Source organism: Leuciscus leuciscus, assembly GCF_965113295.1.
Source record: "Leuciscus leuciscus genome assembly, chromosome: 3".
Taxonomy (NCBI): domain Eukaryota; kingdom Metazoa; phylum Chordata; class Actinopteri; order Cypriniformes; family Leuciscidae; genus Leuciscus; species Leuciscus leuciscus.
This window is the reverse complement of record NC_138727.1, coordinates 48421814-48445923: the sequence shown is the minus strand read 5'-3', so window position 1 is coordinate 48445923 and position 24110 is coordinate 48421814. Positions and strand designations below refer to the sequence as shown.

Sequence of the window (24110 nt, the reverse complement as noted above, 5' to 3'; positions counted from 1 at the left end):
AGCTGTGCATTTACTGAATGAGCACTGTGCCGCTGTTCGTCCGACTGTTTGTACTGTACTGTACTGTATTTTATTTTTCTAAACTGTTTTAATTATTCTTATTTCTTTTATTATTTTAATTTCTTCTATGTAAAGCACTTTGAATTGCCATTGTGTATGAAATGTGCTATATAAATAAACTTGCCTTGCCTTGCATTGCTCATTGTTGCAGTTGGTCTGACACCTTCAGCCATGTTGGCATATCCTGTCATCTGCTTGCGCTTGGCCCCGATAATTGCTGCTTGCAGCTATATTTTAAATATATATTGTATGATGGAGAAAATTGCTATAAATAACTAAAGCTCTTTCTGATTATGTTGTTGTTATCCACTTGACAGAACTATTGTCTCTGAGGTACAAACATGTGACTCGCGGTAAATCAAGAAAACGAGATTCAAACAATGTGTTGAGCTTTAAAACAATAAGACTAACTGTGTTGAGCTTTAAAACAATAAGACTAACTGTGTTGAGCTTTAAAACAATAAGACTAACTTTGTTGAGCTTTATAACAATGATTCGTTTCTGTCGATAAATGTATCCAAACAGTTGCGTCTGGTGACGTCACTGACAGGCGATGCAAGGACACGGTCCGTAACACTGGTTAAAATAGCTGATTTCTGTTTTTAAACATTGTTTGAAAGATTTGGGGAAATGTAAGTACACAAGTCAACAAAATATATAACACTGTTTTAGTGGTTTTTGGATATTTCAATTAAAAAATCATACATATTGTGCCTTTAATCATCAAAATAATCGACCGATTGCTCGATTACCACAGTAATCGTTTGTGACAGCTCTAGTTATGTCCCCTATAATTAAGTGGCTTTTTGACTGGGGTGAGACTGATGGACAGTGACGGATGATCATAGTGCTTGTCGTCATGTTGTACTTCAGCACACTATCACAATGTTTGCAATAAACATAACTTGAACCGTTTGCGCCCATCATTTTTACAAGCATGCTTGCTCTTCACAAATATTATCATAACCGCACTCAGCATCAGCACAGTGTGATTCAAGGAACGGAGACAGTTAATTGTGACAGAAATTTAAAACGCCACCAAACATTTACAGTATTACAGCGATAATATAAAGTTTATTCATGCACAAGCACCCTCTGTTCAGAGCCTTAATATGTTTAAACTCACACTGGTCCCACCACCATCATAGTGACCTCATTACCATTCAATCAAAGCAGTTGCCATGGGAACATCAGACTGTTGTGTTTTTAGATTGACAGAAATCATGCAGCGATATTGTTAGGTAATGGTAGTCAGTATATACATATTTTGATTCTGTAAATCACTGGTACAAATCTACAGTTTTACAGCAGGTCAGAAACGTAAAATCACGCTGTTGTTTCTCTCAGTAAAATCAATCAATTAAAGTAATTGGTGTTGTTGCAGTCAGACACTCAGCGAAATAACGCGAAGGAACCACAAAGCGACACTCCTTCACCAAAATAGTGTTCAATCTGTAACACACAAACAACAGTCACACTTTGAACGTTCAGGCCGTATTTTACTTAAAGGGATACTTCACCTCTGGGAAGATGAATGTGTATTTAAAATAGGTCATTTAAGTAGAAGAAATGTGAAGAAATTTTTGAATTTGTAGCTTTCTAGACTGAGAAAAGCCAGAAAATGTATTTTTGGCTTATGTGGATGAAAGACAACAACTCCCAGAATGCACTTGCTTCGCTGCCTTAGGAGGCCACGCCTACCGGTAAGAGTGCGCAGTTGAAAACAACAAGGCTAGTCTCCGTGATGAGTTTGCCAGGGATTTAGAGATGTCCGGGATTCGGCTTTTGCGTTCTACAGTCGCCATTCATTCATTATTTTTACTGTGGCGAGCAGGACGAGGCTGACGGCCGCGGGAGAACGGCCCGAGGCCGGTGGCGTCATTACTAAGACGCGCCGGGTCTCTCCATAGACATATATAAGGGTCTAGCATCTCTCACGGAGGAGCGGGAATTTTCTTAGCAATGGTAAAACGCACATCAACCGAGCGTTCATGTAAGCACTACATTCAGATTCACCAATCGGAATGAATTCAGTTAGATTGAAACAAAAGGTGTGCATGTAATCAATGAATGGCGACTGCAGAAAGCAAAAGATGAATCCCGTACATTCTGAACGATCTCGCCCGCCGGACAAGTCCGGGAAAAGGAGGATGGTAATCCCTACTTACTCAGCTTTCTCCTACTATTCAGCTTTCTTCACAGAACAAGAGCCTGCTAGCTTAGCTTCCAAAGAAAGACTGTGTACATTCTGTGAGTGAGATCCAGTGTTGCCAGATTAGAAATGTCGAAGTATCGTACCAAAACCTCAAAATTATCGTTTTTTGAGAAAAATTATCGTACACGAACCAAACACATAAAATATAGCTATTTTCCAACAATGTTATTTTCCAAATAATTTTCCAGCCAATTTAAACAAGCTGTGTAATACGCTCACACTAACTGGAGGAAGTCTGGCTACTTAACTTTTTTTTTGCCAAAGTGCAAAAGATATGCCGACAGTCCACATTTTGAACTAGACCATAATTAAACTATGATACAGAGAGAAAAAAGTGCACAATTAACACTAGAAAGATTCAAATTCGATCTCTAAGTCGCTGTCATCATCGGATGCCACATCCACTTGTGCTGTGTTGGCAGATGTTGTTGGTTGGGGAATCCTTTTACGGTACAGATTGGATGCCGTCATGGAACTGATCTAAACTGAACTGTCTTCTTCGGCAAAACTGTAGTGTAGCGTTGACGTGCGGTCGACACCGTGTGGTGTGTGTGTGTGTGTGTATACGTGCTTGGGTGCAGGCAGGCGAGCCTGCGAAATGATTCGGGGTCAGAGAGAGAAGCGGTTGGATGTGTGTTTGGACGAACGACTGAAAACTCTGAAATTATCGTACATTATGGGATTTTTTTCATTATTGATCGTACATCGTACAGAGGTCAAAATTATCGTACAAATACGATAATTATCGTACATCTGGCAACACTGGTGAGATCCCTCTATGGGCGGGTTGAAAACATGCGGAACAGCTCCTCCTACTGGCTGTAGTCTTTAGACTCTGGCCAGAAAATCCTCCGATGACGCAAAATGACGATTTTTGCGTCATCGGAGGATTTTTTCCAGACAAAAAATACATAAATCTCTTGTCTCAGGGGGATATGAGGGTGGAAAGCATGGTAATTCGAAAATACTACAGGTTTTCTACTAATACAAAGCTTAATGCTAAATCCTGAAGTATCCCTTTAAGCCTTTATACTTGAGGTAAATCATTTGATTAATAATATATATATCTCTGTGTGTACATATATATACATACATACACACACACACACACACACACACACACATATATATATATATATATACACAAATATACATTTACAAATTTGCACATATATATTTACTAATTTAAATGCGATTAATCGATTAAACAGCACTGGGTTTACATGCTTGCAAAATTATAAATAATATATATATATATATATATATATATATATATTATATATGCAAAAATAATCTCACTATTGTGAAAAAAAGAGACTTCTGCAGACTTCTTTTTGCATATATAAAGGATCATACATTTTATTATTTTCAACTTACGTTGCGAGTGGAAGAGTGATATCAGAGGAGTTTTTGGGTTTAGGTTTACTGTGAAGAAAGAAAACATGTTATGAATGTAATAAGACTTACATTGAGTGTTTATATATTGTGCACATTTTCATAGAGGCCTTTTAGACTTAACTTTCCCTTCGCATGCGCTTTTGCCCAAATGCCATCCAGCCATCCAAATGCTTTCTTTTTGTAGTTGTAAGTAAAACAAAGATAATTGGGGTAGTTTTACCTGAAAATACCATTTCAGTTTTTCTACTGCAAAATGTGTTAGTTGCCATTTCTTTCCAATTATGTGTGAAATTGAGCAATTTCTGAGTGAAATCAGTTTCAAAGTGAATCCTATACAAAAAGTTATATGCATATGAAATGACATCTACGGTAGATCATAGTAGTGTGTGTGCTACTTACATGCTGCCAATCACAGTCTTCAAGCAGGCGATGTCATCTGTGATGTCATCATCAATCAAAGCTATGGGAGGAAACAGAAAAAACAATCAAACCCTTCTTCAAACTGGCTCACTGTGAGTGCTTGAGAGCCATAGGAATCTGGCAGTTTTTGAGTCCAGAAATTCACAAATCATTGTTTAGGATATAGTGTTATGATTGGTGTGGAATTTTCTCACCAGAGCAGCTCATTTTGCAGACATTGAGCGACGGCATCATGCCAGAATCACAGGCCAGCTGATCACTGAGCTGAAACACGCCGTACATCTGCCTGACGGGCCGCTGCTTTTCATGCCCAAAAGAGTGGGTATTAAAGGGCACATTCTCCTTAGGCTTGGCGGCGATGGCTTTGACAAAGCTGGTGTTGAAGCCCGAGGCATTGGCCTTGCAGACAACTGCCACAGAACAAAGGAATAAAGGTTGTGAGGCTGATCAACCTTTTATCTGCACATCATGTGACATAAATATGGATAGAGAATCTGTTACTCACGTCTAGCGATAAGATCATCCACGGTCATTTTGTCTCCCATGGCTCTAATCATCTTAATCTGAGCCGCCTCGAGTTCAGCCTTCAGCTCACATTTACTAAGAATCCGTCCCTCAGTCGCACTGGACACCAGCAGAACCAGAGCCAACGCCGACAACATCTTCACTGGGAGAACGCTCTTCATCTGGAGGTTAAACAGAGACAAGTGAAAGCAGAGATAAATGGGAAGCTTCTTTTCAGTCAGTTGTGTTAATTCGGTTGCGCAGAAGCGCATTACAGCTGATTATATTGATTAAAGCAACAGTAAAGGCATTTATTATGTGAAAAAAAAATCATCTACTTTAAATAAATACTGTTCTTTTGGGCTATCTATGCATCAAAGAATTCTGAGAATTCAGTTTCCATAAAAAAGTACAACAGTTTCCATAAGAATATGCAACACTGATAATAATCAAACACTTGAGCATAAAATCATCATATTAGAATGATTTCTGAAGGATCATGTGACACTGAAGACTGGAGTAATGATGCTGAAAATTCAGCTTTGATCACAGGAATAAATTACATTTTACAATATATTCACATAGAAAACAATTATTCAAATTGTAATAATATTTCACAATATTACTGTTTTTACTGTATTTTTGATCAAATAAATGCAGCCTTCTTTCAAAAACATTAAAACATCTTACCAACCCCAAATGTACTATACTGTACATGTGTTGCAGTCACAATGACCAGCAAGGCATTCTCTACCAGTTTGAACACAACATGCAATCAAAACTGCAGGAAGAACCATATTAAAATGACTCTTACCAGATGTTTTGTTGTTGGATGTTTTGTTGTCTTCAGATGTTCCTCAGTCTTCACTGTCCTGTACTGTGACCTATCAGTCTTATATATGTTAGAGTCGTCTCCACCTCAGCTGCACCTGTGCTTTTGGTTCATCCCAACATTAATACTGAGATTAATATTGTTTGGTCTGAATGTGTGTCAGGGGAAGATGGTCTCGCCCTGTTGAGTTTTGGTTCCTCCCAAAGTTTCTCCATCCACCCAAACCACCTGTCTTGAGAAAGCACAGTCTTGTGCCATCATTGTTCCTGTAAGTGAAGAAAATTGGCTCGTGTTTGCTCTGTCAAACACGTTCATTTTAGTTTGTATCTTTCATATAATTTCCAGCTGTGAGTGTTTCAGGAGCTGATGTTGCATGACCGCAGCAGACATATAATCGAGGACAGAAGTCACTTTTTAAAGCTTTAAATCCTCACTGTCTTTTTCTTGGGTGTATCTGTTGGTGGCGTGAACCTGACGATTCCCTGTGTGAAGAACTCACGGGTCCTTGAAATCCTTGAAAGTTTGTGAATCTGAAAAAAAATTAAAAATGTAAGGCCCTGGAAAGTTCTTGGAAATAAACATACAGGTCCTTGAAAGTGCTTGAATTTATTTTGTGCAAGAAGTTTTCTGGGAAAAAATCCATATTATTCTCTCCGGTCCGCTAATGTGTTATTTCACCAACACTTCGTGGCCTATGCATACTAGCTTGCTTGATTTACCTTAGTTACGCACATTTACCATTTAACATTTAAGTGTTTCCCGCGTGAGGTACTTTGTGTTGTACGTTGCCATGACGTTCACGCGCGCACAGACACACCGTGAAACATTGCAAAAATAGGCTGAAACCGCTGAAATGTGATGCCAGGAAAATGCAAGTTTCAAGATATTTGGCTCACCAAAGAAGATTACAAAGAATTTTTCTTCTTTTTCTTTTTTTTGTCCCGTATTTTTAGGTAAAATGATGCTTTCCGTATCAAATCAATGCGGGATGTGATTTGTCCCGTATTTTAGAAGTAAATAAATGCTTAAGGCACACCAACATATGAAGAGTTCAGATGCAAAAGCCTCTAAGTGCCATCTGAAATTTTCTTATAGAATGATCATTTTTATCAAGCTCGTATATTTAAATTCGATAATTTCACTTAAATGGCAATGAAGATTACCTATTAATTGTAATTTAAGTGAAATTACTGAACTTAAATACACAAGCTTGATAAAAATGATCATTCTATAAGAAAATTTCAGATGGCATTTAGAGGCTTTTGCATCTGAACTCTTCATATATACTTGTAACGGTCACCAGCTGGAGTGCCCATGAGAGCCACCAGAGGGCACTCCACACCAGACTATTGTCACTCTCACAAACTACATTTCCCATAACTCACTGCCCGGACTCATCATCACTGATTGCATTCACCTGTATCTCATTACCCTGTTAGTCTCAGCCTATTTATACCATGTGCACTCATTCATTCCCTGCGAAGTCTTGTTTTAGTGTCACACTGCAATTCTGAGCATTCTCCCGGTTTTCATGTCTCTTGGTTTTGGATTTTTTGCCCTGTTCCCTGGATTATTCTTTTGCTTCTGACCCCTGCCTGGTTTGTTTGTTTGTTTGTTTGTTTGTTTGTTTGTTTGGACTGCCTTCCTGTGCTTGACCCTCTGCTTGTGTCTGATTACGATTCTGGATTACGCCTTTGGATAACCCTTTTAATAAACTGCATTTGGATCCTCTACCTTTGAGTCTCAGAGCAGTTCATGACAATACTGAAGAGTTATGTAGAAATAAATTAATAAAATGTAAAATAATGTGTTCTGTTGCAAGTTGATTGCAAGTTGATCTCATGGTTTATTGTTGAGCTGTCATGTTGAAATAATCAGTTCCAAGATCTTGACACATTTTTATTTGATTATTATCATTATTATTTTTTATAGGATGTACCAAATATTCTTACGTTTTATGCAAAACATAAATATGACAAATAGAATATCAGATCTCTGTCAAATGGCCAAAAATAAATGCAAAAAAAAAAGCTTTTTTGCATAGTAGTTTGACAGATGAAAACTGTAACGATGTATCTTACAAGGTAACAAGATGTAACCTTGCTCTCACTTGAAATGTGTCGCCACATAAAGTCCTTGAATTTGAGGGTATTGGACCTGGAAAGTCCTTGAAAGGTCCTTGAATTTGAAGTTAACCAAGGTGTGGGAACCCTGCTTAATGCTTTTGTGCAAAAAGTGCTTTATGGGCAAGGCGCTGTCATTTAAACAGCCGTTTCTAGAAACTCACAATGACTTTAGTCAAGAATTTTTTTCAACCAACCTAATTTAAGGATCATTTATGAATTAATTATCCATGTCAAATCAGACTTGTTCTTCAGCATTGTCACAGTAAATAATTTGCAGCTTACATTAGTGTGTCAAAAGTTCATGCAACTTGCAAATTTATGTGGGAACAGTGATGCTTTACTTGGAAAGATTACCCAGTATATATAGTAATACAGTTCTTTTTTTAAGTTTTATTGGCATAATGCTTTTAACAATACATTTTGATCCAAAGCTGCTTTGCAGAATATAGTGCCTAAAAGATGGTTGTTTGGTTTAAGTGGATAAAGAAGAAACCTTGGGAGGAACCAAAACTCTCCAGGGAGAGACAGTCTTTCTCTGAGACGAGCATAAAATATTAATCTCAGTATTAATGTTGGGTTGAACCAAAAGCACAGGTGCGGGTGCAGGTGGAGGCGACTCTAACATAGTCTGATGGGTCACAGACAGTGAAGACTGAGGAACATTTAAAGACTCTCAATCATCTGTATCTCCAACAACAGAACGTCTGGTAAGAGATTACATTTTTCACAAAATGCATTGTGCATTGACAAAATGAAAATATTTATATTGTTTAAATAAAATGTATATTGAAACTAATAATGTTGAAGACATTTATTATAAAATCTATGCAATTTGCAATGTTCAAAATTTTTATTCTGTCTAAAATAAAAATTTAGTTATTTGATTATTAGTTTGGTTGTTTGCATGATCTAAAATAATGAAATTTATATGCTTATTATATTTCTTCATTCCACTCCATTTCAATGTATCAGCAACTAGATTTACAAAAACAAAAAAATTCCCACCATAATTATGTTCATAAGTATTGTAAAGTATTCTGGAATCCTTAAAGGGACATGGTGATGGAAAAAATATATATGTGATGGTAGGAAAAATTATGTAAATGATTTTGCATTCTCTCCCAAAAGTTTTGTGTTCCCCCGAGAAACTTTGCATTTGCTCACAAAACATTTGCATTCCCTTGCAAAATGTTTGTCTTACCCCAAGAAACTTTGCGTTCACTTGCAAAGCTTTTGAGTTCTTTGCAAGTTACTTGGGCGAGTGCAAAAGTACATGCAAAGATAGATCAAATAAAATATTTTTTTTCTCCCATCTCATATTTTTCCATCACCATGTCCCTAAGCGTAAAATGCACAATGCAGATTCCAATAGATTTCAGACCACAGGAAGAGCTGGTGATGACGAAGCCAAAACTTTACCACTTGATAAGTCCAGTTATTTAAGCTTTTTGAGTTAATGTAATAAGGAAAAGAAAAGCACTCCAGTTTTTTATTTTATTGTTTATGATAAAGTGACAGTATTTAAAAGCCCTCAGCAGCAGCAACACAATGATATTATGGCACAGTAGTATATATTTAGACAGAAATGTAAACATTCACAGTATTACAGCAATAAACTAAAGTGTCTTAATGCACAAACTCCCTCTATTAAAAGTCATTAGACATTTAATAAACTCACAGATACCGCCACCATCATATTGACCTCATTACCAGAGGTATGGAAACCATTAGACTGTTGTGTTTGTAAGTAATGCAGTTGGAGGAAGCTAGAGCGAGTCTGTTGTTCCGTGTGTGTTTTTAAGCACAGTCTGCGAAGTACTTTGAGGGAACGACAGAGTGACACTCCTTCACCATCAGCGTCTCCAAACTGTAACACACCAAAGACAATCACACATTGAACATTCAGGCCTGATTATATTGTTCAAGCCTCAAACACATTTGTATTTTGTATTATTCTGTATTGTTGAATTTGATAGTTTTGTGGTAATTATTTAGAATTTTTTATATTATATTGTTGAATGTTGAATATGGATCTGCCATGTAATCGCTTGTGAAGCTGAATAACTAAATTTATGATTTCACATGATTTGTACAACTATACTTGAACCAGTGAAACTACAAACTTACATATTATTAACATCAGTGGGCTTCTCTTTGGGTTTAGGTTGCCTGTTGAGAAATAACACGCGTAATATTTACAGTTTCAGTTCTTTTAAAATTTGTTAATGTTTGGTTGTACCAAACTAACAAAGAAATGCCTGCTTTGAATTAATATTTTAAACACCATTGCTTGTGTGAACTTACATGCTGTTCATCAGGGTCTTCAGGCAGGCGATGTCATTGCTGATGTCGTCATCAGTCAAAGCTTTTGTGCATTAAAAGAAGAAAAAGAATACAAAACCAGAATTCAAAAACTGAAAAACGTTCACATTTTCAATTCAGAAATTAAAAACACGATGTGGTTCATGATAAATGCAGGTCTTAAGTGCTACATTTGATATGCAGTTTTGCCTCTTTGGCTCTGTTTACACCTGGTAATAAGATGCACTTTGGTTGATCGGATCACAAGTGGAAGACACTAAATCCAGGTGTAACGCCGCCTTCACACTGGCAGTTGAAATCAGCTCCGTAATACGCAATACGCCCCCAGCGGACGTCGTACTACACCGTTGAAAAGCTTCGGAAGCTTCGGAAGCGAGTAGAACAAAAATGGCAGAGAGATTAGAACGGTTGATTTTGTCAGTGTCAGAATGTACAATTCTGTATGATCTCTCTGATGAGGGTTATAGAGACATTAATCGGAAGGCTGCTGCGTGGAGGAAAGTTGCCCAGGACGTTGACATGTCAGGTCGGCTAAATGTGATATAGTGGTATATAGAGCTTTTAATTGTATTAACTGCCCTAATAACGTTAGAAAATCATGAAAATAAAAAAAATGACATGACAACTTATCGTTATAAAATCATTATTTATTTTATTAAAAGTTAAGAATTCAGGTTTGTTTATCAGTACCATAGCAACGCTAACTTCCGCTGGAATTGTCGGATAGGAACCGTCCGTAGAATTTCGCAAGAGTTAAATTTTTTGAACGCATCCGGATGACCAACTGACACGATTTTTTTCGCACCGCACTCGTTGGACCCATTCGCATGCGGTCTGCGAATCTCCACAGGAAATGAATGACTTCCGGTCGTTTCGAAGCCGTATCCGATCTGGTTTCAACTGCCAGTGTGAAGCCGGCGTAAACGGTGTCTGAAACGTTTTGAGCTTGTCCACTTTCCACCACTTCCAGAGGAAGTTGAAAACAAAGTCAACCGGATTGCTTTCATCACAAACAGCCACAAAACACCGTCTTCTCTCCATCTACTGATCTAATGTGTGAACATTATGAGAAGAGCTCTAGACAGACGGGATTTGAACTATCGGCTGGAGACTCGAGTTTGGTTTGAAGATGAACAACGTATCAAGCACAATGTTCTCTCATCATTCCTGATTTCTAACACACACTCACAGTGTTCAGCTGATCTTGCGTCTGTCAGAGCAGAATCTAAAGCTGATGATCTCCGTGTGTTTTTTTCCGTCTCTCTGGTCGTGTTCTGTAAATTGCGAGAGCTAATTTCGTCCATTAGATCGAAAGATCTGAAAAAGCCCCTACATTTACCCGCCCATAGACCCTCCCCTCGAAGAAATCAGGACAGAAGTGGCTGAAAGTGGACAAAAGAGACGGATTAAAACACCAGGTGTGAACGGGAATCTCCCTCGTCTACTTGTGATCCGATTGACCAAAACACATCTTAATGTCAGGAGTAAACAGGGCCTTAAACTCACCAGAGCAGCTCATGTTGCAGACATTGAGCGACGGGATCATGCCGGAATCACAGGCCAGCTGATCACTGAGCTGAAACACGCCGTAAAGCTGCCCGAAAACTTTGGCAGTAGCGTTCAGGTGTGGAGGCTTGGTCTCATGGCCAGACCCCTGTGGTCCTTCATTGGGGGCCTGTAAGTGAGGCTTGAGTGGGGCTTGTGTGTGAGGCTTGGGTGGGGCTTGTGGTGGGGCTTGTGCGTGAGGCTTGGGTGGGGCTTGTGCATGAGGCTTGGGTGGGGCTTGTGGTGGGGCTTGTGCGTGAGGCTTGGGTGGGGCTTGTGCATGAGGCTTGGGTGGGGCTTGTGTGTGAGGCTTAGGTGGGCTTCCAGATTTAGCTTGAGGTGGAGCTTGAGCTGGTTTATTCTCCTTATTGTTGACCGTGATGGCTTTGACAGAGCTGGTGTTGAAGGCTGAGCTGTTGGCCTTGCAGACAACTGCCACCGAAAGGAAGAAAGAAAGACATAATTGAAATAAAACATGGCAGTTTGGCATTCTGAAGACGGAGAGAAAACCTGAAAGAAAAATGTCTCACGTCTAGCGATGAGATTGTCCACGGTTATTTTCTCTCCCATGGCCGCAATCTGCTGAAACTGAGCAGCGTCCAGCTGTGCCTTCAGCTCACATTTACTGAGAATCCGTCCCTCAGTCGCACTGGACACCAGCAGAACCAGAGCCAACGCCGACAACATCTTCACTGGGAGAACGCTCTTCATCTCTGATATCTGGAGGTTAAACACATTAGATAAATACAGATAACTGTGATTACATCTTCAAGTAAAGACAAGAACAGATCAATAGTATTCAATTCTTTTTGATTTGCAAGTTTATAGCTGAATTGGGGGTAATATTAATATTTTTTATAATTTAGGTCTTATCATGCACAAAAAACATCTTTATTTATATAGATTTCATAGATTAAAACTCAAATATGAGCTAGTTTTAGACATATAATAATTCAGCAGAAGCTTTCATCAAAGGTGACAATTTTTTCCCTCAATGTATTTATATTTTTAATTATTTTAAATATTATCACCAAAGTCAGTCACAACAATATATATATTTTTTTTACAATAATCAGCTGGGAACATCTAATTATTAATTTGAGCAAAAAACATGAAATAAAGTATCATGAAGAACCGAATTGTCAACTGTCTTACCAGACGTTCTGTTGAAATGATGCTTGTTTGAGGATCTTCTTCTCAAGCGTCAGTGTTTTTCTGTACTGTGGTCCATCTTATATATGTTCGGGTGACCTCCACCTGTGTGGTTGGTCCATCCCATCATCACGAGGAGATCGTATTACTGTGATGTCATTCTTAAACAGATTGGAAGAAAATCACAAATGCTTGCCAGGGTGTTCAAGTTGTTATCTTTGTCATTTTTATTTATATGTTTGCTCTGTTTTCCCCCTGTGATTTCAGTGGAGTTTTGAAGCTGATGTTTTGTTGCTTGAGCCTTTGAGCTGTTTGTCTTTGGTTTATGACAACACACACACACACACACACACACACACACACACACACACACACACACACACACAGACACAGAGCAGCATTTCCCATTCAAATAGATGAATGCTGCAGTGTCACATCTCATAGAGGACAGCGTGTCTCTTTACTCTGTTTTGTTTGGGTGGATCTAAAGTGCTGACAATGGTTTTGGTCTAATTAGAGGATCATTTAATTTCAAATTATTTAAACGTTTTAAATCAAACATGATCTTCTGCATTGTCACACCAGATGGGTTTCGAGTTTGTTCTCAGGAAACTTCGATAATTTTGTCGCGTTTTCCATGCAACTTTGCTTATGGCATGCTGATCATTACATTTCAAACACTTGTGTTTAAGATAGAATAAGCTAACTGTTTTATAAAAGCTTTATTTTTTATCTTCAGATGCTTTACTGGTTCAGTATGACAAACTTTAGGTGGAAATTGTCACCATTTCAGTCAGTATCTTAATCTAAATCTCTGAGCTGCGCTGTGAGGGTTATTTGAGTGTATTCAAATAGTGCACAAATACTGTGGGGAAAAGGCTTGCTTTGACCTTTTTCCTGTTGTTTTCCAGCATGTAAATATGAATTCCACGTGGCACAGGACAAACAGTAAACGTGATAAAAGAATAAACAATTTTGTAAGTATAATTTTATCGATTATTTCTCATATTTTTTGTGAATATGCAATCCCCTCCTTTTAAAATGTTATTTTATTATATAAAGTCAAGTCAAGTCACATTTATTTATATTGCGCTTTTTACAATACAGATTGTTTCAAAGCAGCTTTACAGAGATAACAGGAAAATAATGCAAAAAAGTTTGTTTCCAGAAGAAAATAGTGTCATAGTCCAGCTAAAGTAAGTTCAGTGATGTTTCCTTTTTTGTTTTTAAAAAGTTCTTAATTTAGTTCATATTTATATATATAGAGAGAGCCGCTCTGGAGTAAACCTAAATGTCATCGTCCAGCTCAGTTCAGTTCTTGTATAATAGTGTCAAGACAGGCGGATCAATATTAATGTTGAATATTAAATTAAATGTTAAATTTAATGTCCCCAACTAAGCAAGCCAAGCCAATGGCAACAAAGGTGAACACAGAATAAACACAGAATTTATTTAATTGCACCTGATGACTGTGTTATTCAGCTCTGATCTGAGCAGGGTTGCCAAGTCTGCATAACAACACTAGCCCTATGACCAATCAAATACAGCCCAATGCGATTTTCCCTGTCAGGAGCCGAATTCACTGCCGAAATTGTATATTCGGGGGTTGGGTTTTTAGGGGAAATCGAGCCACAGGAATAAAAATAGGCTAAACCTGCGGCAACAATTTAAAAGTAGTCCATGGCATGGACTTGGCAACACTGGAATTGAGAATGATCCAAGTCAAGTCACCTTTATTTATATAGCGCTTTTTACTATACAGATTGTGTCAAAGCAGCTTTACAGAGAGAGCAGGAAAATATTGCAACAAAGTTTGTTTCTAGAAGAAAATAGCGTCACAGTCCAGCTTAAAGGTACAATATGTAGTTTTTTTGCTTTAAAAATAGCAAAAATCACTATATCTATGTTATATATATTTTTTGGGTGGACTTACATTATCCCGACTGTTTCCAACAACTTTCAAACCAGGAGAAATTTGTAATTTAATTCGAAGACACATACCGTTTCTTTATTTCCGTTTTGTCGCCGTCAATGGCGTCATATCCGCGTTATCCTTGGTTTCCGCTCGTACTGCCATAGTAACCAGAGCCCTCTGATAGTAACCAAGGCGACAGATGTGGACAACTGTGTAGTTCGCAATGTCCATTTGCATGCTGTTGTTGTTTTGTTCAAACATTATGGACCATGGCAAGCAGACTTTGGATAAAAAAGGAGAACTAAAACGAGAATCAATATCAGCGCGGTGTTTTCGAGATGCCTAGAGCTCCCATAGACAGTATATAAACGAGAGCTCCACGTCCGAGACTTCGACCGCTTCTACATGTACTTTATTAAACAGGTGAGCACATTTACATAAAACTAATCAATGTTATATAGTTGAACAATGATAAAATGTTAGAATATGATCTGTATGTTATTCTAATGTTGATATACCTTACTGCTAGTCTCATACAGACAAACTAACACGTAAATTTCAACACATTCAAATGCAGTTTAGTATGATAGTGTAATGTTAGACCAAGTGAAACAGTGTAATGTTAGACCAAGTGAAACAGCGCTGCGTTACCTCACAAGTTTAATGTGTCTAATAAACTGACCTGTGAGTTGTAATTCTGCACTTGCGTGTAGTTCGGTAGAATGAAATGTCCATATTTCTTTTATATCCGCGGGACTCGCGTCGCGTGTGGAGCTGATAGCTGTCTCTTAGCAATCCCGACCTGGTTCATATCACAGTCATGATAAAAACATCGATTTATTTACTCATCCATAAACATTATTAGATCGGTCGGCTTGACATTGACGACAAGATCCATAATTCTTAGCAAATGTTGCGTCATCAAACTACGCCTTTGTTATTATAAGAGGTTAGCGACCCCTAGCGGCGAAAAAATTACATACTGTACGTTTAAGTAAGTTCAGTGATGGTTAATTTTTGTTGTAAAAAAAGTTATTAATTTAGTTCATTTATATATATAGCCGCTCTGGAGAAAATGTCATTGTCCAGCTCAGTTCAGTTCTCATATAATAGTGTCAATGCAGGCAGATCAATAATATTGTTGAATATTAAAGGTGCTCTAAGCGATGTCACGTGTTTTTCAGGCCAAAACATTTTTTGTCACATACAGCACACATCTCCTCACTATCCGTTAGCTGCCTGTCCCCTGAACACACTGTAAAGAAAACGTGTGTAGACAGCCCAGGCTTCACAAACGGCAAGAAAAACAAACTCACCCAGCCTGGACCACGAAACATAACAAACAGGGTTCCAGCCAATAGTGATTTGGGGGTGGGGGGTTAGTGCGCGTGCACATGAAGGGGGGTGTGGGGAGTGGAGGAGAGAAGCATGAAGAGGGAAGTTAGCTAGAGGAGAGTTGTCCTAGACAACGACTAACGTTAAAAAATTATATCCTTTTGATACGGCCGACACACGACCAAAGAGACGACGTTCCGATGAACAAATGACAAAGAAGAGGGAAAAGGAGAAGGAACGCACAAAGTCCCGAATTTACATTGGAAAATCGTTCAAAAGGTGGCGAGAACTCCGCCGGCAGAAGGGCTTCCAATCCGACATTCAGGTGCTCTGTTTTTGCTGGACGGGGGGTAAATCCAGTTTGGTTTTTCTAAATGGTTCATGACTGTTTCAGGAAGCACGGAAGGGAGGGGGAGGGGGGAGGGTCGAGCTAGCCTACGTTTTGTTTGACAATACTTTGAACGTCAACAAGAAGTGACGTCACCCAACATCGCTTAGACCACCTTAAAATGTCCCCAACTAAGCAAGCCAAAGGCAAAAAAGGCAACAGTGGCAAGAAACCAAAACTCACTCAGGTGACAGAATGGAGAAAAAAAACCTTGGGAGAAACCAGGCTCAGTCGGGGGGCCAGTTCTCCTCTAGCCAACGAACAAACAGTGAATGATTATGATTTAGGCAGCATTACAGGTCAGAAGTAAGATAATGCTGCCTGAATCCAAAGAGCATACTGTGTACAAAGCAGTTAACATGATCAATGCCACTAATTTGCTTATGTAATATAAGTAATGTAATATGTCTCTGATAATGAGAGGAACGGGCGTTGCACAATGGATTTGGTTAAATAGAGTTTATTTTTTATTGTGAGTCATTATGAAGCTTGAGGCAGGTGCTCAGACACAGGGGGAAAATCAGACAAAAGAACATAAAACAGAGGCAACACGAAAATAAATGTTTTGCGCCCTCCAAAAAAGAATGAAACATCCACTAACAACATTTTTGGGGGGATTTAAATGCTGTAAAAAAAATAATAGAGAAAGATGGTGTAGCTGCGACGTCCACCAGTTAACTACTAGACCATGTAAAACTAAATCCTGACTTCTTGGATGGTATACACTTGCTTTGTGATGAACAAAACGTTTGTGTAAAACTCCAATGAGAAATTTGTATCTGTGTGACGTTTACTGCACAAGATTTGCAGCATGGTTGTTTGGGTTAGGACACAAATATTCATTCCAGAAAGGCTTTCAACCTTTCACTCATGCAAACTTTGATTTATTGATGTTTTTATTGTGAAGACAGAATTAGACAAGGAACTCTTTTATGAATATCGTTTTATTTGCATTCTGAGGTATACTATTGTACATGTAGAAGCAACTAAATTGTAGCTATTTTGAGAACTTTTTCCGGGCGCATTTTGACAAGTGCAACTGAAGACATGTAGAAGTCTGAGAACATGATGTATATGCATGTGAACAGCAGTTCCTCTGTGAAAGACTTTTCAGATTAACAAACGCCAAAGAGGGTTTGAAGCACTGCTGTCATGCTTGCAACCCTCAAATGTTGGGTTTATTACAGTCATGCATTAGGATGAAGCTGAACAGAAGAAACACTGAATGTGTTAGACACACTCAGCAAAGTACAGCAACGGATTGACATTGCGGCACTCCTTCACGTACAACATGTGCTTCCTGAAAGACAATAAACACAAACTTGTAAAACAAGCTTGACATCTTGTATACTTTATTGCTGTAGCTTATCTTATTTTTGTAGATGCTACTGTTAACACAGGAGCACCTAGTTTATGTAATTTACATAAGCAATTGTGACTAACAATTGACTCCAGTTCAGTTTGACTTTATCATGCTTCTTAATGAGATACTCTTATAAATATTAGAAACTATATAACAAAAATGCATATTTTTAGATATATGTTTTGATATATATTTCCAAAAGGTCTAAATATATTGCTAATATTGATGAAAATTACCTTGAAGTTTTAGGTACTTTCACCATACATTTATTTTGTCCAGAAGATATTTATTTAATATTTATGCTAAATGTATTTTTACTTTGAAAAATGTGCTTCCCTAAACCTCTAAGCTTTCAGGTATTGAATAAAATATAAATATATTAATAATCAGTTTTTCTCTTGACTCGTGTAATCTTTCAGTTGTTTGACTTACTTCTTGGGCCGAGGAGCGAAGACTGGAGCAGGGCTGTAAGAAAACAGGACCAGGAATATTACTCATTTTGAATATACTTCTATTACTTGTTAAATTATTTGTAAAAATACATTTGTTTAGTTTATTTTAGTTATATTAGAATGTTCCACAATGAAAACGTTTGGCGATTTGCAATTGAAATGCATTGCTATTCAGATTCATTTAGCAGATTTGAAGCAACAGCGACCTTGCTCTAAAATTGAGCTTAGTCATGCAAATGAGTGGTGCCTACTAATGGGAGCCTAGACTGTGATCATGTGATTAGCAAGACCCTGCAACTGTTATAATTGACTACTGATTTGTAGATGTGAGAAGTTGACAACTTACGCATTGGTCACGCTGTCCAACAGTTTCTTCAGGCAGGTGATGTCATCCCTGATGTCATCATCAATCAGAGCTGTAGAAGACAAAATTTACGAGACGTCACTCAAAGTTGATCTTCAATGATTCTGAAATTGTGATTAAACTGGGCTATTGTGTAAATCAACACAAGCTGACAGCAATTTATAACTATTTTAGGTTTTGGTGTATTGTTTGTATTGTATGAATTCGTACAATCACATTCTTACATTTTTCTACAATCTGCCTACGCCCTAGTTAGGTTTAGGGTGGAGCTTTCATGTGCACTTTTGTCTAAAATTTTTGTTTTTGTACAAATCACATTGTACAAGTGTACATACAAGACTGAATCTAATTGGTTTTCAATTACATTTGTGACCAGTCACATGAGACGTCACTCAAACTTGACGTACTGAAATTGTGATGAAACTATAGGCTAGCTGATTTTCCACTATCGGGCCGTACGGTAAGGAAAGGTTCCAGTTATATTTCCACTTGAGCTTGGTTACAAACTGTTCTCGGCACGGAATTCTCACCGTTCTGATAGAATGAGTGATGTCGCCACTCATGATTGGTCACTTCTTGTCTGTTGCTCGGCTAACAGTTTAGATGGCTCTGTAGATGGCCAAATGCGCTATTTGAGCGAAGTTAACGTTGCACGCAAGTTAATAATAAAATGAAAAGAAAGATCTGATCATCCTCAATAAAGCAGTTATTTACATCTCATATCGTCTGTAAACTCTTGCGTCACCAATGCAATGACTGACGCATTTGTATTACATTACAAATAGCTCTGTTATCAGCTCCACAGTGGAAAATTAAACCATATCCGTACCCGCTGGACCGGATCGGCACAGAATAGAACTGTTTGGAAAAGCAGCTTATGCTAATTTCTATATAGAATCTATCAACCCAGTCTTATGGCAATTCACTATTTTACATTTTTATGCGAACTGGTGGCTAATTTCTATGAATTTGTACAATCTCACCTGTATGTTTTCATACAGTCTGCTTATTACCTACATAAGGTTTAGGGGTGGAGCGTCATGCTTACTTTTAAAGTACCCCTGTAGTCAACAACATTAAAAGCTTGATTTTCCCCACAGGTGGTGCAAATCGTGCGAATTCATACAAAATCACTACCTTCGCTACGTTTTCTCATGAGAAAGAATGTATCATGTGACTCACCACTGCAGTTCATGCGGCAGATGTTCAGACTCTGTCCGGATCCGGAATCGCACGCTACGCGATCGCTCAGCTGGAAGATCCCAAACAGTTTTGTGGAAACTTTGTTGTTTTCGCTGGAATCCTCCTCTGAACTGTCGCCAAACAGGCTAGGGGGATTCCTGTCTCGCCCCCCACCGGGGGATCTCTTTCCTCTTCCACCGGGACGGCCCTGACCAGGTCTTCCCCCTGGTCTTTCATTGGGTCGTTGTGCTGGTCTGGGACGGGAATCTGCTGGAGATCCGATGGCGTTGACCAGGTTGGTGTTGAACTTTGACACACGTTCAACAGAACAGACGACTGAAAGAGAGAAGGAAAACACCCTTTGCTTACATTTGTACCATTGCTAGAATTCAACTCACAGTGTTTACTCTCATAAACTTACTTTTGGCGATGAGGCCCAAGTCTACAGTTGCATTTCCAGGTGCAGGCCCATTTCCAGGCGCAGGCCCATTTCCAGGTACAATTCCAGGCAAACTTCCATTTCCAACAACACCTCCGGTCACATCTCCAACCCCAGAAGTGACACTTCCAGTCCCATTTCCAACAACACCTCCGGTCACGTCTCCAACCCCAGAAGTGACACTTCCAGTCCCATTTCCAACAACACCTCCGGTCACGTCTCCAACCCCAGAAGTGACACTTCCAGGCCCACTTCCTCCCTGATTTCCTCCCAGACCCACCTCGAGTTGAGCCTTCAGCTCACATTTACTGAGAATCCGTCCCTCAGTCGCACTGGACACCAGCAGAACCAGAGCCAACGCCGCCAACATCTTCACTGGGAGAACGCTCTTCATCTCTGATATCTGGAGGTTAAACACAGATGAATAAGTCCAAAGAAACAATCCTAATCTGCAGTTTAACTTAGTCTATTCTCTTCAAACTGTGTCAATCAAATGCTTGCAATGAAGGAACCTAACAATCAATCATTAGCAACCTTCTGGGTTCAGAAAAAAATTGCAAAAATTTTACCCTTAGGTTGTCACTGGGGCAGTATCCTAAGGGTACAGTTTTTGCACATTTTTTCTGACAGTGTTTCAAGCTTGGTTGGTCAAGCCCATCAGGCTATTTAAACTTTGTTTTTTAAATAATTCTGCTCTTTAGCAAGGCAATTGGTTGGTCTAGACTAGAGGAACACTCATGCAACTAAACACTTTGCATTAGATCTTCTACAACCTTATTACTGTTGCATATTTTAACATAGTTATAAAACATGAAGCATTTGTATAGCCTAGCAGATAAATGAGAGCAATATTTGTTGGTAAAGTCGTTTTATTGTAAAGAGAGTTCAGAAGTGATTTTTACCAGAGAGCCTATTGTCTGTTGTAGAAGTAGATCTAGTCTTCACTCTTGCTTCAGTCTGGTGTTTGTTTCCACCGTCCGCTGTGTACTGAGTGCATGAGTGTGGGGATTTTTATACTAAACTGACGTGATGAGCTCACTACTTTGAAAACTCACTTAACCTGTTGAAAACCACTACATTACTTGGATTCCAAAGACAAATGGCATGTATTGCTTCATAATTTTGAAATCCGACCGTGATGTAACATTACACTCAGGTGAAGGTGAGTCAGGTTTTGCCTCGTCACTTTTTCCTCCCACCATTTCAACTAATTTTAAACTGTGACCATGTGATTATGAGGTCTTTGTTGTGCTATATACACACGTGTTCCTTCAGCCTTTGACCAGCAGCCCTGCAAATAAATAAGCAATTTCAATATTTTATATTTTACTTTTTAATTTGAAAAGGTTATCATTGAACCCAAAATATCTTATTTTAATTATTCAGGTCCAAAGTATCAGAGCTGTTACCATTATATATATAACCTCCAGTGTATTATTAATGTTTATCATCACTAACCCTAATACCCATACACTATTTCAACCTTCACTCTTAAAAAACTATTTCAGCTCAATTGGGTTCTAAGTAGAACTCTTGGGTTCTTGACTCGATTTTAAAGAACCCTTCATGCTTGAAGGGAATTTGAATTGAAAAAAGAAATTAACCCATGACACTTCTCTTGCATTACATGTTTTTTGCGATGATATTAAATGTTTCAGTGTTAAATTTGTAGGTTGAATATCAATGCAAAAAATGTCTAATGGTGTAAAATAACTTACATTTAACTTAAACTTAACACATTATTCACAGTCCATATCTTTGTACTTCACAAGACAAAAATCTGTAAAAAAAAAAAAAAACTGATTTTATTTAATTATTTTAAATAACTAAAATTATAAACAATAAAGATGCTATCCAAAAGAAACGTAGTCAAAAATACTTTTATGATTATACACTCTTAAATATGATGTCAGAAAGACATAATAAATTCACAACATAAATTCATTTATCTTTTCTAATTTACTAAAATGTACTTGAGTGGTAATGAACTGGGAAAGTCCAGAAATGTATGGTGGGTGGACTGGTATCACACACACCTGTGGTTGGATTACTATTATGTAATTTCAGCTGGACTGCCACATAGTTTCGGCAGTAATTAATAACTGAACAGATGCTTCTTGTGTTGTTACAGAGCAGTTTTGTCTGGAGTATTCAAATACGCAATACTATGATTCATTTCTCTGTAAAGACTGTCAATCAATGTTCAGTTGTGTGAAATGCATGTATATGTAGACCATGTAAATGTCCCAAAAAATATATTTTTGAAGTGAAAAGTATTTTAAACTGTGTACAAAGTGGCCCAAAAAGTATCTGGACCCTTAAATGATCAAAACCTAACTTTTCACTGCATTAGATACAAAAGGTCACGTATTACCAGGTGATACTAGGTCATCATATTAGCATATAAATGTTTCACAAAACTTATGTTAATTTTATATAAATTGTACAACATTTTTGTTTTATATTTTGAGATCTTACAAAAAAAATGTAATTGTAAAAATTATACTTGTGCTATATTTCTTATATATATATATATATATATATATATATATATATGATAACTTGTGTGATCAGTCTGCGAGTATCCTAGCAAACACAGTAGGTTATGTTTTGTCTTAAGTGAACGTAAAGAGTTGAGAAAGTAAACGCATGTGTACAGTATCAGTATATTACATCCGTGCATTCGCTCTTAAAGTGACAGCAGCCTAATATTCCTGCTGCTGTCTGTGTTTTTCATTTTAACTAAACAAAAGACAAGAAAATCTCTCACTGCTCTTGACTGAATAGCTTTTGTAACTTTAATATTGATTAATCTTTATTTAATTTATACAGTTAAGATATCCAATGTTGTTTTACATTTGATTATTTAATTTCTGTACCTGAAAACTACTGTTAGATGCCTAAATAACCTGAAAAGCACTGTTTATTTCATTAGTATTTTTGCTCTATTGTATTTATTTGTGCTGTTGCTTGTTGTTAGAATATTTGTTCTTATTTTTATTTTTTTTATTTGACAGTAGTCCTTTTTACCCTGAAAAGAGCACATACAGTGGGGAGAAAAAGTATTTGATACACTGCCGATTTTGCAGGTTTTACAGATCATGTAGAGGTCTGTAATTTTTATCATAGGTACACTTCAACTGTGAGAGACGGAATCTAAAAAAAAAACCCCAGAAAATCACATTGTATGATTTTTAAATAATTAATGTGCATTTTATTGCATGACATAAGTATTTGATCACCTACCAACCAGTAAGAATTCCGGCTCTCACAGACCTGTTAGTTTTTCTTTAAGAAGCCCTCCTGTTCTCCACTCATTACCTGTATTAACTGCACCTGTTTGAACTCGTTACCTGTATAAAAGACACCTGTCCACTCACTCAATCAAACAGACTCCAACCTCTCCACAATGGCCAAGACCAGAGAGCTGTGTAAGGACATCAGGGATAAAATTGTAGACCTGCACAAGGCTGGGATGGGCTACAGGACAATAGGCAAGCAGCTTGGTGAGAAGGCAACAACTGTTGGCGCAATTATTAGAAAATGGAAGAAGTTCAAGATGACGGTCAATCTCCCTCGGTCTGAGGCACCTCGTGGGGCATCAATGATCATGAGGAAGGTGAGGGATCAGTCCAGAACTACACGGCAGGGCCTGGTCAATGACCTGAAGAGAGCTGGGACCACAGTCTCAAAGAAAACCATTAGTAACACACTACGCCGTCATGGATTAAAATCCTGCAGCGCACGCAAGGTCCCCCTGCCCAAGCCAGCGCATGTCCCCCTGCTCAAGCCAGCGCATGTCCCCCTGCTCAAGCCAGCGCATGTCCAAGCCCGTCTGAAGTTTGCCAATGACCATCTGGATGATCCAGAGGAGGAATGGGAGAAGGTCATGTGGTCTGATGAGACAAAAATAGAGCTTTTTTGTCTAAACTCCACTCGCCGTGTTTGGAGGAAGAAGAAGGATGAGCTGAAAGTCTGTATTGCCCAGCCCCGAAACCTGATCTGGAGAAGGTCTGTATGGAGGAGTGGGCCAAAATCCCTGCTGCAGTGTGTGCAAACCTGGTCAAGAACTACAGGAAACGTATGATCTCTGTAATT

General features: G+C 38.2%; 2 protein-coding genes across 7 annotated transcripts; both read right to left on the bottom strand.

Annotated features, from left to right (window-relative positions):
- Positions 1 to 1412: 1412 nt before the first annotated feature.
- LOC309495529 (sperm acrosome-associated protein 5-like) lies at positions 1413 to 9251 on the bottom strand (the record flags this gene model as incomplete). Its single annotated transcript, XM_082165310.1, has 5 exons — positions 1413 to 1512; positions 4073 to 4133; positions 4288 to 4503; positions 4599 to 4779; positions 9234 to 9251. The coding sequence occupies 5 exons, from the start codon at positions 9249 to 9251 to the stop codon at positions 1413 to 1415; spliced, it is 576 nt and encodes a 191-aa protein (XP_082021436.1).
- Positions 9036 to 21071, bottom strand: LOC309495762 (uncharacterized protein). 6 transcript variants are annotated; one of them, XM_082165612.1, is made up of 7 exons: positions 20915 to 21042; positions 11953 to 12142; positions 11688 to 11854; positions 11384 to 11639; positions 9860 to 9920; positions 9683 to 9724; positions 9036 to 9422 (listed from the first exon to the last, which is right to left on the bottom strand). In XM_082165612.1, exons 2-7 carry the CDS (start codon positions 12131 to 12133, stop codon positions 9353 to 9355), a joined length of 777 nt encoding a protein of 258 aa, XP_082021738.1. In that variant the 5' UTR covers positions 12134 to 12142; positions 20915 to 21042; the 3' UTR covers positions 9036 to 9352. The 6 variants fall into 6 exon arrangements, with proteins under 6 accessions (XP_082021738.1, XP_082021736.1, XP_082021734.1 ...); XM_082165608.1 differs by lacking the exons at positions 9036 to 9422; positions 9683 to 9724; positions 9860 to 9920; ... (1 more) ...; positions 11688 to 11854; positions 11953 to 12142 and adding exons at positions 17139 to 17512; positions 18008 to 18040; positions 18374 to 18443; ... (1 more) ...; positions 19995 to 20105; positions 20163 to 20415 and having other exon boundaries at positions 20915 to 21071; XM_082165609.1 differs by lacking the exons at positions 9036 to 9422; positions 9683 to 9724; positions 9860 to 9920; ... (1 more) ...; positions 11688 to 11854; positions 11953 to 12142 and adding exons at positions 17139 to 17512; positions 18008 to 18040; positions 18374 to 18443; ... (1 more) ...; positions 19995 to 20162; positions 20220 to 20415 and having other exon boundaries at positions 20915 to 21071.
- Between the last annotated feature and the right edge of the window lie 3039 nt (positions 21072 to 24110).